The sequence below is a fragment of the Antedon mediterranea genome, chromosome 1 (genome assembly GCF_964355755.1).
Source record: "Antedon mediterranea chromosome 1, ecAntMedi1.1, whole genome shotgun sequence".
Lineage (NCBI taxonomy): Eukaryota > Metazoa > Echinodermata > Crinoidea > Comatulida > Antedonidae > Antedon > Antedon mediterranea.
This window is the reverse complement of record NC_092670.1, coordinates 11,994,750-12,007,976: the sequence shown is the minus strand read 5'-3', so window position 1 is coordinate 12,007,976 and position 13,227 is coordinate 11,994,750. Positions and strand designations below refer to the sequence as shown.

Genomic DNA, 13,227 nt, shown 5'->3' with positions numbered 1-13,227 from the left:
TAAGTTACAAGACAACAAAAAAACGGGCACGGTAGGCCTAGGGGGCCACTATTGTATACCTATCATTGTTGTGATATGGTAAAAACAAATACGCATAATACACAAACCCGTCCCCCTTCGACCAAGTTCGGTGTTTTTACTTTTCTGCTTGTTTTTGTATTTTTGTGAATGTTTTTTGATATTTCTTGTGTGGATATATATATATATTTATATGAAATGCTATATTTTATCTTTATATGCTACTTGGTAGGAGTATTCACATGCTCTTATCATAGGGATATAGTTTCCTTTTGTGTTTCCTGCCACTTAGGCTACTTTGTAGTTGTTTGTTCTGTGTTGTTGTTGTTGATTGGCAATAAAGAATAAGAACTACCAGTAGGCCCCATTTGTAAACTTGTTCTCAGTTATATTTGTTTTCCGGCGCTAATTGCATTGCCAAAGTGGAAATTATTCATTAGTCCTAGGCCTACCTAATAACGCTAATTATACAGTGCGATCGGTGTTTAATCGAACTAGACTTAATCCATAAAAGATAAGCAACAAGGCCGAGTAAAGCTAGACACCGAGCGTAAGGTAAACACTAAGCCGCGTAAAATACGTTTGATCAGGACACGTTGCTAATATTAGTCTATTTTTATACGATTTTCGAGGAATTTTTACCATACATGTTAATCAAAGAATGTCAGTTGTATCACACAATGTCGAGAATGAGATTTAACTAATCTCTCATTTCAGAGTTCAGATTGACAATTTGTATTAATGACCAACGTCATACAGTCACAACTAGATGTCGTCCGCTCCAAGAATATGCACAATTTAAAAGCGTTGCTAATAAAAATGTACAGTGCTTCTGGGAAACGTTTGTTAGAAATGATTCTGAGGGCCGGCGAGATATGTTGAGTTTGGTTTTATTTTCCACGCACAACAATTAGAGGCAAAGTAAGATCATTGGCTAGTACGCAAAGCTAGTAGGCATATGCACCATGAGGCCGTATTTCCGCAGCAAAATATTGACCGATACCGATAATTAACCGATAAAGTTCCTTCTGAGAAACGGTGTTTAACCGATTCCATTCGAGAAAATTTAACCAGTAATATTTATATCTCATTCAAATCAGATAATTATCGGATAAATGCGATACTTTTTTAACCTTTGACCTGTTGCGTTGTAATTGGAAACTTGGTTGTTGTTCAGTAATGACTGATCATGCGCACTTTTTTGTGTAATTATCTGACTGGTTAAAAATTAACGGATAATTGTTTTTATGGCTGCGGAAATACGAGCTGAGAAACAGGATCAAATATTATTTCTTTAATTAATCATTTACAATGTGATGTAATGTTCAGTGGTCCCCACTTAGGGAAAGTGACTGATTCAAGCCAATTCAATTTCAAAAACAAAACTTTTGACTGCACAGCGCAAAAAAAAAAAAAAAACAAAAACGAAAGAAATCGAATCAATAAAGCTGCGAATGGCGTGGATATTTCTATTAATAGAAAACTCCAACATTAATTGCAGAGTTTATTGACCTTTGCTGTCAAAAATAAAAGTTCTCATAACCACATACTGTTCACGTCAATCAATCCTGTGGTGTTTTGACAAAGTTATTTTTTCACTAACTGGGTTATTAATAGAACAGAACAAATTAATAACTTCTTAAACTTAAAATTATTAATGATACAAGCTTGTAAAACACTGTTCTATATTATGTCTTCGTCTAAAGTTGGGAAGCATTTTCAATTGGAAAATATTAACATTACTGTATAGTCTCAATTTTGAACTTTTATTTATGCAATTGTTTATGGTTTTTTCTTCTTTTCTTTTTTGCTCAAATTGCTTTTTTTTCTGTTATCTTGTCTTTTTGTAGGCCTATATGTTTTGAAATGATTTGAAAAAACTACTACACTGTTCTAAGTGTCGTTTATTTTTATGTACATTTAAAGTTTGGAAGCATTTTCAATTGGAAATATTAATAGAGTCTTCATTATGATAGTTTTTTTTTTATTATTATTTTACGTAAATTTGAAGAATTTAAAAAAAAACGTAATGTGCCCATATATGGACACGGTGACGTCATATCAGTACCATATTTATTAATTTTTATCAAACTAGTTTGATAGTGTAGAGTAGACTGGGCTTTAGGAAGAAACTTATATAATTACAAATCGAAAGAACATTCGATTTTAAACAAGAAAATAATATTTCAATAATTACAAATAGCTACCCGGTTAGCGTTTTTGGTGCAAGTCATTTAAAATCGGTAAAATTCTCGCTCTTTCTGCTTTAGAGATGACGAAAAATAAGTTGCAACTGTTTATATAAACAATATACATTTTATACCCGGAGCTACCCTTTAAATCAAATGTAAAGTTTAGTACATACAACATGGTGTTTTATATTCGTTTTTTTTTTTTTTCTTTCTGGTGTACACGAATTGGAAGACATTAATATCAAGTACTGTATATTTCTTTTGTAATAATAATCACCACCAACTTTTGCAATGTAATTTTTATTAGTACCTCTAAACACAGTATATCAACTGGCATTTAGTCCAACTGCAATGTTTACTCTCAATAAATAAATTAATAATTTTTTTTAATATGCATATCATCATATCTTAACGATAATCAGTAGTGACTGGTTTAAATTCACCAATATCATACACAAATATTCATATATGTTCTCAACCACAATCCAACTTTTAGCCCAGACACCCAGATGTTTAGGCCATAACCTACAGTAAGAAGCCTAACCACAACCACCAACATTTTGCAGTCCATCTATTTCTATATAAATCCTTTAGACAACCAGATGGGTGGGATTTTAACCTTAAACAAAGTTCAACCGCAACCAATCTGGTCTCCAAACTTTATTTCATTAATACTGGCAGACACCCAGATGTGTAGGTCTTAACCCTACAGCAAGAAGCCCTAACCACAACTACTGACCAACAAGTCCCACGATTGTCACTTCCTAATATGTTGTCATTTCCAAAATTATGTACCGAAAAAAAACCTTTACATTAATTAGGGAGTGTTTAAACAGGGAGATGTAAAATAATTATTTTACATCTCCCTGGTTTAAATTAGACTTATCGCAATATGCTAACTTATAGATACTCATATTATTCCTGAGATTCATTGGATTAATTTCAGATAAGAAAATATTAGTGTAATTCTTGAAAGATATTGTCCCTCTCAAAAAAATATTTTTTCCCCCAATTTTTTGTAGAATATGCCATTTTAATGGCACATAATAGTTATTCACTTTTACTAAAAACTGGATCTAAAACAAAAATTTATTTACCAGAAAAATGTAATTCGTTTGTCTTTTTATAAGTGAAATATTTTTTTTTTTACAGATGTAAACTAGAAAGACACTCCGAGAGTGCATACATCCGCCTACTGTAAAATTCTCCTACATAAGATTTCTCCGGTAAAAAAGAAATATATATATATATTTGTGTGTGTCTTAATGCTGTTTGTGATTTAGGCTAATTTCACTACAAGCATGTGTATGCGAGTTTGGTGTAATGGTTATGTAACAAGCCTTTCAATTAACAATAGCTTCAGTTGACTAACAATAGAACAGCAACGCGAAAATCAAACGAGTGAATTTGAAAAGAAATAGGTTTTTTAAACTACTCGCATCAAAAAAACGTGCACATTAAATCAAATTATGTTTTAAATTTACAAATCACAAATTATACCTCTTGCCTCTTGTACAAAAATGAAGTTTTTTGGACAAGTAGTTCTCGAGAAAATGCAATTTCAGTTTATTTGTTACTTTAAGACTGCTCGCCGGCTTTTGGAAAATTCTGTCCTATCTTTTAACACTAGCAGGTCTGAACAGTATACCGAAAAAGTTGTCCAAAATTTAATGGAATGGTCCTTGAGCACATATATATCCGTATATTCATTTTGGTAAAGATCTTTTAATTTCTTTTTGAGTAATCCTGCTAACAAACAAACAAACAAACACACGCTACCGATTACATATACCTCCTTGGCGGAGGTAAATAACTTGATAAAACTGCAAAATGGCCTATTTAAAGTCTGATTTTATTATTAATCTTCATTTTTCATGTTTTTAGGGGACAATACATCTTAAGCATTTTTTTTATAAGATTGCCTATTCAACGTTTGATTTTATTCATCTTTTGGGGGACAATCTTTAACAAATGATTTGTACCGAAATGAACTATATAAAATAAGAACAATATTTGGAATGATTGACTATTTTATGTTCAATAAAAACTACTGTACTGTATAATATATAAATTGCTCTATAATTTCTTCAAAACGTCAAGATTCTGCAACTTTCTTCTGTACAAATGTGTTGAGAAATTCAATGTATACTTTCTTTTGAGGCGAAGATGCTGGTACAAAATGACCTAAAAAAAAAAAATTGAAAGAGATAATAGACAAATACAGTATTAAGACATTTTAGTATGCAAATAATGAATGTTTTGTGTTGGAGGTGAGAATATTTCATAAGTTGAAAATAGAGCAGTCAATTTTTCATTGAATCAAAATATTTTCTCTATTCAATGAATAAAAAAAACATTCATTACTTGTTTTATAACACACCCACTGTTCTAAAATAATCTTATTTTCTATGCAATTTTGTAAAAATTAAGTAAAAAGTTAAAAAAAAAAACCCTAAGGAACTTCTTTATACTATAGTATTATGTACTTTTGTATTGTTTTTGTTAATTAAAACATGAGACTAGTGCAGAAAATTGTGTACCATGTTGTTGAAAACATTTTTAGTTTAGTCTTAAAACAACAAACCCTCAATACACAGATAGTCAGATGTATTTCATGTCATAATCTACTGTGTATATTAATTAAATTTAAAACAATCTATTTATACAGTAGTTTATAATGCATTTTTTTCTCGTTAAAGTAGTTAAAGTACTCAAGGCAGTCTAAATGGGGGAAATCAGCTGGAGTGCAAATCAGCTGGGGGTAAAAAGGTAATAAAGACATTGTGGAAACGACATACGACAAAGGTGATGAAACACAGAGCCTAAGAGAGCAATCCATAACTGCCTAAGGTGTACATTACATCTATTACCAGTCGTTATCAAGTGATGTGATGAAAATAGAAAATCTATAGTTGTAGAATGTTTTATCTTGGGAGGTCTTTCCTGAGGTGTATATTGGAAAAAAAGTACAAAAATAGGGCATTTGTATAAGAAAAAGATAGGACCTAATTTATAGTCCCTTCACATTGCCTTGCAAACTCTGCACAGCTCCATCCTTATGGATCAACAATCAATCAAGAATGCCAACACTATTGACATCTTCAAACGGTTTCTGAAAACCCATCTCTTTGGCATAGCATTTGAAATGACATAATTTCTACCAAGTTCAAGGGTTTAGGCACTATACAAAAGATTATTTATAATAAATAATTATTATTATGATGGTGTGTAAAACCGGCATTTTGCAAAGATGTATTAGTCTCTCTACTTTTTTTATCTCTACATTACCGGTAGCTATTTTTTCTTTTTTTCTAAAAAAATAGAAATTTAGAAGATTTTGCAGCGTTCCTTTAACTTGAAATCTCAAGAATAGTTATTTTGGAAATCAAGGAAATAATAGATAATCAAAATAAATAAAATCAAACTTATAGTTGTTATGTTTCAATCATTTTATTCATTTTTTAATTCGTTCATAAAAAGATAAACATTTAACAATCGCCTGTTGGCTATCGTTTTCCTTACTTTCGCCCACGTTTCTCAGATCAGAGGGTGAATGTTAACAGGAAATTCAACTACACAATTGGTTTAAATTGCAATAATATATTATTAGACAAGTAATTGGATTAATTCAAACATTTTTAGATGAAGAAAGCAACTAATTTTCTCTACAATAATTGAGAGAAAAATTCTAATTATACTGTTATTTATGAGAGAGTTAAAAACTGTTATAAAAAATGACGTCAAAGACAACTATTATGTATATTATCTAAAATAAAAGCTGTCAGAGGTGATTGAGCATGGGAGAAATCCAGTATCCCTCAGGGTGAATTACATACGAATTAAGACTAGTGTATTGAACTTAATTGATGAGATGTATCTAGTACTACTGTCTATAATCCCAGTCTTAAATCATCTACTATAGATTAGTGGTCTAGTGGTTTAGGTGCTTTGCCTTTAAACGAAAGGTTGTTGGTTCGAATCAGACCACTAGTTATCTTTTTTATGCATTTGGAACTAGAAATGATACGACTATTCTCCTGGCGTTAAGTCACCTAATGAACTTAGATTCAATAATGGTCTAGTGGTTTAGGTGCTTTGCTTTTAAACAAGAGGTTATTGGTTCGAATCAGACCACTAATCACTAAGATAAGTGAATTAATGAGTTGGCACCAAATTTTTTGCCTTTATCATATCTTAAATACCCATGCTTATCATAAAAGCCAATGTACCATTAGAATGTTATTATCATTTCATAAAACCGCCCAATATTAAATTTTTCCAAGTCTGGAAAATGTATTTGTAAAAATCATAAAACATTTACCTCCAGGGTGCTTAACTGTTTGTGGATCAACAAAGTATGTGAGTAAATCTTCACTCATTTCTAAAAAAGTACAAATATCTGGTTACAAATGTATTTTACAAAATTAGACATATAGAGGGTGCTATACATATTTCAATTGACCAATAAAAAAAAATCAATGTATGGGAAAAGTCTAAAGCTCTGTCTACACTAATAAACTTTATTTGACAAAAAAAGGGATGGTCCATGTATGGACTACAGTAGTTTGATAGTGTAGACAGAGCTTCCAGTTAGTTATACAGTAATAAAAAAATATACAATTTACATTTTCTATGTGTTGTGCAGTAAATCGTAATTTCCAATGAAAAACAGTATAATGTTTCAGATCAGTCGGAATGAATCTTGTTCTGCAATGTAGATGGCGCTATATAACATACATTTAGCTGACAATCCATTGATAAAATGACAAATTCAAGGTAACTATTTATAACATTCAGTGTTGCCAATATAGAGGGCGCTATATAACATACATCTATGTTGACCATCCATTGATAAATGACAAATTTAAGGGAACTATTTTGAATAGTAAACCATGGTTTTGCTGAATTTCCCTGTAAATTCTAATCTGTTCACTCCTTTAATATTTAATAACTAACCTTTAGGTATCACATTATCAGTGTCACCAAACACATGTAATGTCGGCATAGTGACAGGTTTCTCATACAGTGATTTGTGGAAACTATTAACACTTTTAAATCCGGCTACTAGAATTGCAAAATCAAAATTGAACCTTGCATCTGTGGTAAAAAAACAATTAGTGCACTGTATTTCAGATATTACATTAATTTATTTTTGGAATACTTTATCTATCTAGTTGGAAGAAGGGGGAAAGGCACTACTACTATAGTACTATATCTTTCAATGAAGATAATATGTTGATGAGAAAAAAAGGCACAGCAATGCTATATGTTATTATAATTAATTTGCACTACGTACATGGGACAAACTGCTTTACGAAGAACAAGGTTTTAGGAGTAAAGCATCTTGCCCAATGATACATACAGTGGTACACCATCACTCTCATATACACGATTCACAGATGGTCTCCCATCGTAACCGGGCCCAACATTGCTTAACCTCAGTGATCTGACAAGAACCAGTGTTTCAACGCACTAAGGCATCGTATCATTGTTGTATGTATGGTGTAGGCCCCTACTTAATTAAGCTTTTGATATTTTATAATAGTATACTCTACCTCCTTGGCACTGTAAAGAACATATAAAGCCCACCATTGAAGCACCCTGACTAAAACCAAGGATACCTGTAATATTCAAATAATAAAAAATAAAATTTTAATTCTACTATAAAGTCAACTCTCCTAAACATTGAAAACTCTCCCAAAAAATCAAATGGTCGTAAATTTGTTTCAACTATGCATTCTGCAAACAAGGCACTCCAGACCAATGGTTTATCTAAAATGATGGTTGACTGTAAAGCTCTGTCCACACTATGAAACAAGTTGACAACAAATGTGATGTATCCAAATATGGTGGTGATATGACATCATCGTGTCCATACACTATATATGGGCACATCACATTTTTTTGAAACACAAAGTTTGATAGCGTAGACAGAGCTTAACAGATTTTAACATTGTTCATCTGTCACCAGTCCAAACCATCATCTGAGAATGTTTAAAGTGTAAACAGGTCTTTACCATCAAATGGACCATGTTCCTTAATAGCATCCACAATCACTTGTACAGACTCATCATAGCCTTCACAAAATGTACTTTCTTCTCGAGCGTTGAAGCAATTGTTAGGCTTTGAAAACCACCAGCCAAGCTGCTCGACTCCTATTGATATTAGTAGATGATATTATTGATGATATAAATATAATTTAGTTTGTAACTTTTATTGACATAGCAAAGCAACTTTTAACTATTATATCATGGAATTGTTTTTTAAAATATACAGTATTTAAGTCACTCTTACCATTTTCCTCGTCAGGTACAGGTATTGTGTTTGGAGCATCAATATAAACTACAAGAAATACAGTATACCAATATAATAAATTAATACATTTCTGTCTGGTTTAGAAAGAAAGTGGGACCAGTTTAATGAAAAATGCATACAATGCTATATAGTCCAGTCCCTAAGGGGAGAAAAAGGGGTGGGATGTTACCAGACTGGATACAAATTTTTCAATATAGCAGTTTGGTAGAGTATAGTGTGGAGATGCCAAAACAAAGTTACTGGAAATCTGATTTGACCTCTGTGACCTCTGACCTCAATTTTTATATTTTTCTATTATATAACTAAAAATCGCCATATCTTGACAACGCAGGGACATTTTGCATTTATTTTTTTTTCAAAATGCTTGGAAGATATATATTTATATTCGCTATAATGAAAAAAATTGTACAAAAATGGCCGCAAAGGCTTTATTTTTCAGTTTGACCTTTGACCTTGATTGCCTAATATCTCAATAACACGCAATCTCAGAGATTTGAGAATGGGCTCAAAATGTTAAGAAAATAAATCTAATATTTAGTCTAATAGAAACTTTTTTCAAAAAATTACCATAAATTAAGCTTTTTTGACCCTTGACCTCTAATGTTTGAATATGTCAATATCTCGGTAACTATTTGTCCTAAAAAGTTCAGTTTGGTGTCAAATTGTTTAGAATATAAACATTTATATTTGCTCTAACAAAATATTTTGTCAGAATTCAATTGGAAATGTCATTTTGAGCTATGACCCATCGTTTTGCATATATTTAGCAATTTATAATCTATAAAAAGAGATCGAGAGAGGGGAGGGGGTTGGGGTGGATGGAGAGACACATATTTTTGTTACATGTTACACAAATGTTAAACTCTGTCTACACTATAACATTTTTATGTGACAAAAAAATGTGATGTGCCCATATATGGACACGATGAATGACATATTACTACCATATTTGGGCACATCACACCTTTTTTGTTAAACTAGTTTATAGTGTAGACAAACATGTAAAAAATATGTGTCTCTCCATCAACCCAACCACCTCCCCCTCTCCTGCTTTTCCAATGCTACTGCATGCATCTATACACATCAAAATGGCCCGAATTGTACTGGAAAGTTTTTAGCTGCATTTGAAAATAAGTCCCAGAGGATGGGTGTATTGTAATGTTATCAGAATTATGGCAATTGTTTGTAATGGGAATCCGAAAGTTTTAAAACTACATTTGAAATATTTGCTAATAATATCACATGCTATTAAAGATATACTTATTTTCCCCCTGACAAAAGTAATTTTGACAAATATTTTTGTTGAATATGCAATTTTAATGTCACACATAATAGTTTCACCAAAATTGGATTGAAAAAAAAATGATATAGTGCATAACCAAAAAAACTGTAATTCAAAGCAAAAAATAGGCTGGAAGTCAATGTGATTTTGGATAAATTAACTGTTTATTTTGTCTTTAAAGTGATATTTACTCTATTTTTTAGATTAGCTCTTTGATTAAACACCTTCCAGTGCAGTGAAGATCTTAAGTGTCGCCTTGTCTTACTAATCTTCCTTAACTTCTCTTTGAACGATCGTAATCAATATTTGTTGAGGTATAATATTTCCCTCTAATATGGTAATGCCTGTTTTATTGAGTCAAATGCTTTCTGATAATCTCTAAATCAAAGATTTGGTGATATTCATTTCCTTTTTATTTTAGTTGATTGACAAACTGTATAAGATGGTCCTACTGTATAAAGCCTTATATATTGGTTTATTTACTTCTAGTCGGTCTCTGATTTTGTTTTTTGATTACTTTTGTAAATTATTTGTGTACATGTGATAATGTTCGTTTGGTCGGTAATGGTTGATGTCAGTTTTGTCATGTTTTTGTGGATTAAAGTATAATTATCATTGCTTCTCTTAATTTCTTCTGGTTTCAAAGATTTTGTTGTATAGTGTTATGAGCTGGATGTGTTATTGCCTCATCAAGCCAAGATGGTAATTTTGACTGCTCACTGGTTTGTTTTCCTTTTATATTCCACTACAGTATGTTCTTGAAAAGAAATCAGCTTTGTAATTAATTTGTCTTTGATCCTTTTCAGATTTCTAATATTTTAAACATATGTTTTTCTTTTCTTCGCTTTTTCCTCACTGTTTCAAACATTTTATTTTTTCAGCATACTTCAAGCAATTAATTGATAATTAGGTCATATGTTTTATGAGTATCAAATCGCATTGGTTAATTCTTCTTTTCTTTCTTTAAGATCCTGATTTTCTTTGTTTTTTTTTAAATGTTATTTAACTTTAAGTTTATCTAATTTTTTGTTGATATTAAGTGTTGCTCTTACGGTGTAGGCCTACCATGCGATGGAATTATATATTGAAATTAAATTAAACATTAAGTTTTAAGAAAATTGTAAAAGGCTAAATAGGATATTGAATGTAGTTCTGGTCCACTAAATCTATATTTTAGGTATATTATTATAAGTATGACACACGCACGCTTAACAGTATATCCTGGTCATACCTCAAACTGGCATTTCCAGTAAAAATATGATAACATCTTCTATTAGAGCTAATATAAATGTTTACATTTTGAACATTTTGACACCAAGTTGAACTTTTTATGACATTTGGTTACAGAGATACAGACATATTTAAACATTAAAGGTCAAAGGTCAGTAAATGACATTTCCTGTGGATTTGGAAGAACATGTTTAATTAGAGTATATATAAATATGTATGCTCTTAACAATTTGAAACAAATTTCAAGAAATTTTGACCAGTAGTTATTGAGATATAGTAAGCCGAGGTCAAAGGTCAAAACATTGAGAAATTACATTTCCGGTCGTTTTTTTTTTAAAAGTTCTATTAGAGCGAATATAAATATGTACCCTCTGATCTATTTGACACCAATATCATTTCAATTGTCAAACCCGTTGCGGAGATATGGCTGTTTAAGATAGAAATATAAAAATTGAGGTCAGAGGTCACAGAGGTCAAATCAGATTTCCAGTAACTTTGTTTTGGTATCTCCATATCATGTTCTATCAACATGCCAAAGGGCACACTTGTATCCACTATGGTAACATCATTTCCCCTTAGGGACTGGACTAATAGCCTATTATATAAATTATTTTTGTTAAGGTTCCGTCAGCAGAACGCATTTATTTTTTCAATTGGACATTTTATAAACTCATGTACCAAGTTTAACACCATTTCCTTTGTTGGCTGGTGTAGTGGTGTAGTGGTGTGATACTGCATCTAGGGATCAAATTATTTTGTTGGTTTTTAAAATTGTTTTTTTTTAATCACCATCATCTTTACACTACATTGCCTAGAGGGAATTGTTTTTTTTTTGTGGTTTATAGGGCTGAAGGAAGGAAAGTATATAGTATGTTGGATCTCTGGGGCTGGAACTTTAAGCTTTTATTATTGTCACTTTATATTCCAAATGAAAAGACAACAATCTTACCAAATTCTGCCTGTCTCTTCAATGCTTTCCTTAGTGAGCCAGTTTTTTCCCTGAAGGCTTTTGCATTTTGCCTTAAAAATAATTATTAACTGGGAAATAAAATATTGTAGTTTAGTCTGATATACTACTTGAGGCTGATAAAAATACTTAATGATATACATACCTGTATCCATGAACACACAAAATCTAAAAATAAATAATCACATTTTTATTGTTAAAAGGTTTGCCTAATGGATCGATGATGATTTGTATTACTATGAATATGATAAATAAATTGTAATTATTTATTAATTAGGCCTAAGTAGTTTTATTTTTAATTACAAACCTTCAGTAAGTTTACTCCTGTTCCTTTGGCACCTCCTGACATTTTCCACTCTCTAGGCCTTTTGAAAATATTTTAAAAAATCAAATAATAATTATAATTTAACTGTACTGTACTTCTTTAGTTACTGTAGTGTATGTAAACTAAGTTGTCTCAGCTTTTGGTTAAAAAGGGTTTGTTTTTAATTATAAGTAAGTTCTAACTTGAAGTAAGATGGAAGATGATGATGATGGATGTTTAGTAATTAAAATAGTAATGTATTATAGGCCTAACTAAGACCCTGGTTAAGTTTAATAATGATCAGACCTTATGTATGTAGATAATTTCATTTCTTGCTTAACACCAAGGTTTAGGCCTAGGCCCCTAGGAGTCCATTTGACTGTAGAGAATCACCCGGGCCCACCCCTGTTTCAATCCACGTTGGCAGCACTCTCCCTAACTAACTAGCTAGGGCTAGCCTATCTTTATTATGCTATACACCAAGAGCTTACAACATCGGTAAAAGTAAATGACAGTCACTATAAAAGGTTATTGTCAATTTAGTTTGGAAATATATTTCAAAAAACATACAAAAATAACTGTATTTTTTAAAGAAAACAACTGGCTGAGGGACAAACAACTCACTTTTCGTCGCACATTGTTCTTGCAAAAGCAAAACATTAAAAAACCAGAAGTGTTCTCCTTTGAATTTTCGTCGGTTCAGCAACGTCATCATCCAAACTAAACGCGTTTTTACTCTGCCAGCTTCGTTTGTTGCTGTACATTTGGATTGTGCGTAGATGTCGGCCTACACACAAAAATAATTTAGGGCCTGTTTCTGCTGAGCAGAAATAATCGATTATTAACCGTTTATTTTTTTAATCGATTATTTTTGGGCAGCAGAAACGGCGCAAAATAAAATAACCGATTAAAAATAACC

General features: G+C 31.5%; 1 protein-coding gene across 5 annotated transcripts; it reads right to left on the bottom strand.

The window, feature by feature from the left end:
* Window positions 1–2,479: 2,479 nt before the first annotated feature.
* LOC140056573 (esterase OVCA2-like) lies at window positions 2,480–12,970 on the bottom strand. 5 transcript variants are annotated; one of them, XR_011846781.1, is made up of 11 exons: window positions 12,933–12,970; window positions 12,312–12,369; window positions 12,150–12,172; window positions 11,987–12,057; window positions 8,505–8,552; window positions 8,228–8,365; window positions 7,766–7,831; window positions 7,167–7,307; window positions 6,836–6,934; window positions 6,532–6,591; window positions 4,340–4,394 (listed from the first exon to the last, which is right to left on the bottom strand). XR_011846781.1 is itself a non-coding variant. In XM_072101993.1 (10 exons), the coding sequence occupies exons 1-10, from the start codon at window positions 12,944–12,946 to the stop codon at window positions 4,306–4,308; spliced, it is 708 nt and encodes a 235-aa protein (XP_071958094.1). In that variant the 5' UTR covers window positions 12,947–12,969; the 3' UTR covers window positions 2,480–4,305. The 5 variants fall into 5 exon arrangements, 3 of the variants coding, with proteins under 3 accessions (XP_071958094.1, XP_071958103.1, XP_071958116.1); XR_011846782.1 differs by having other exon boundaries at window positions 6,836–6,917; XM_072101993.1 differs by lacking the exon at window positions 6,836–6,934 and having other exon boundaries at window positions 2,480–4,394; window positions 12,933–12,969.
* Between the last annotated feature and the right edge of the window lie 257 nt (window positions 12,971–13,227).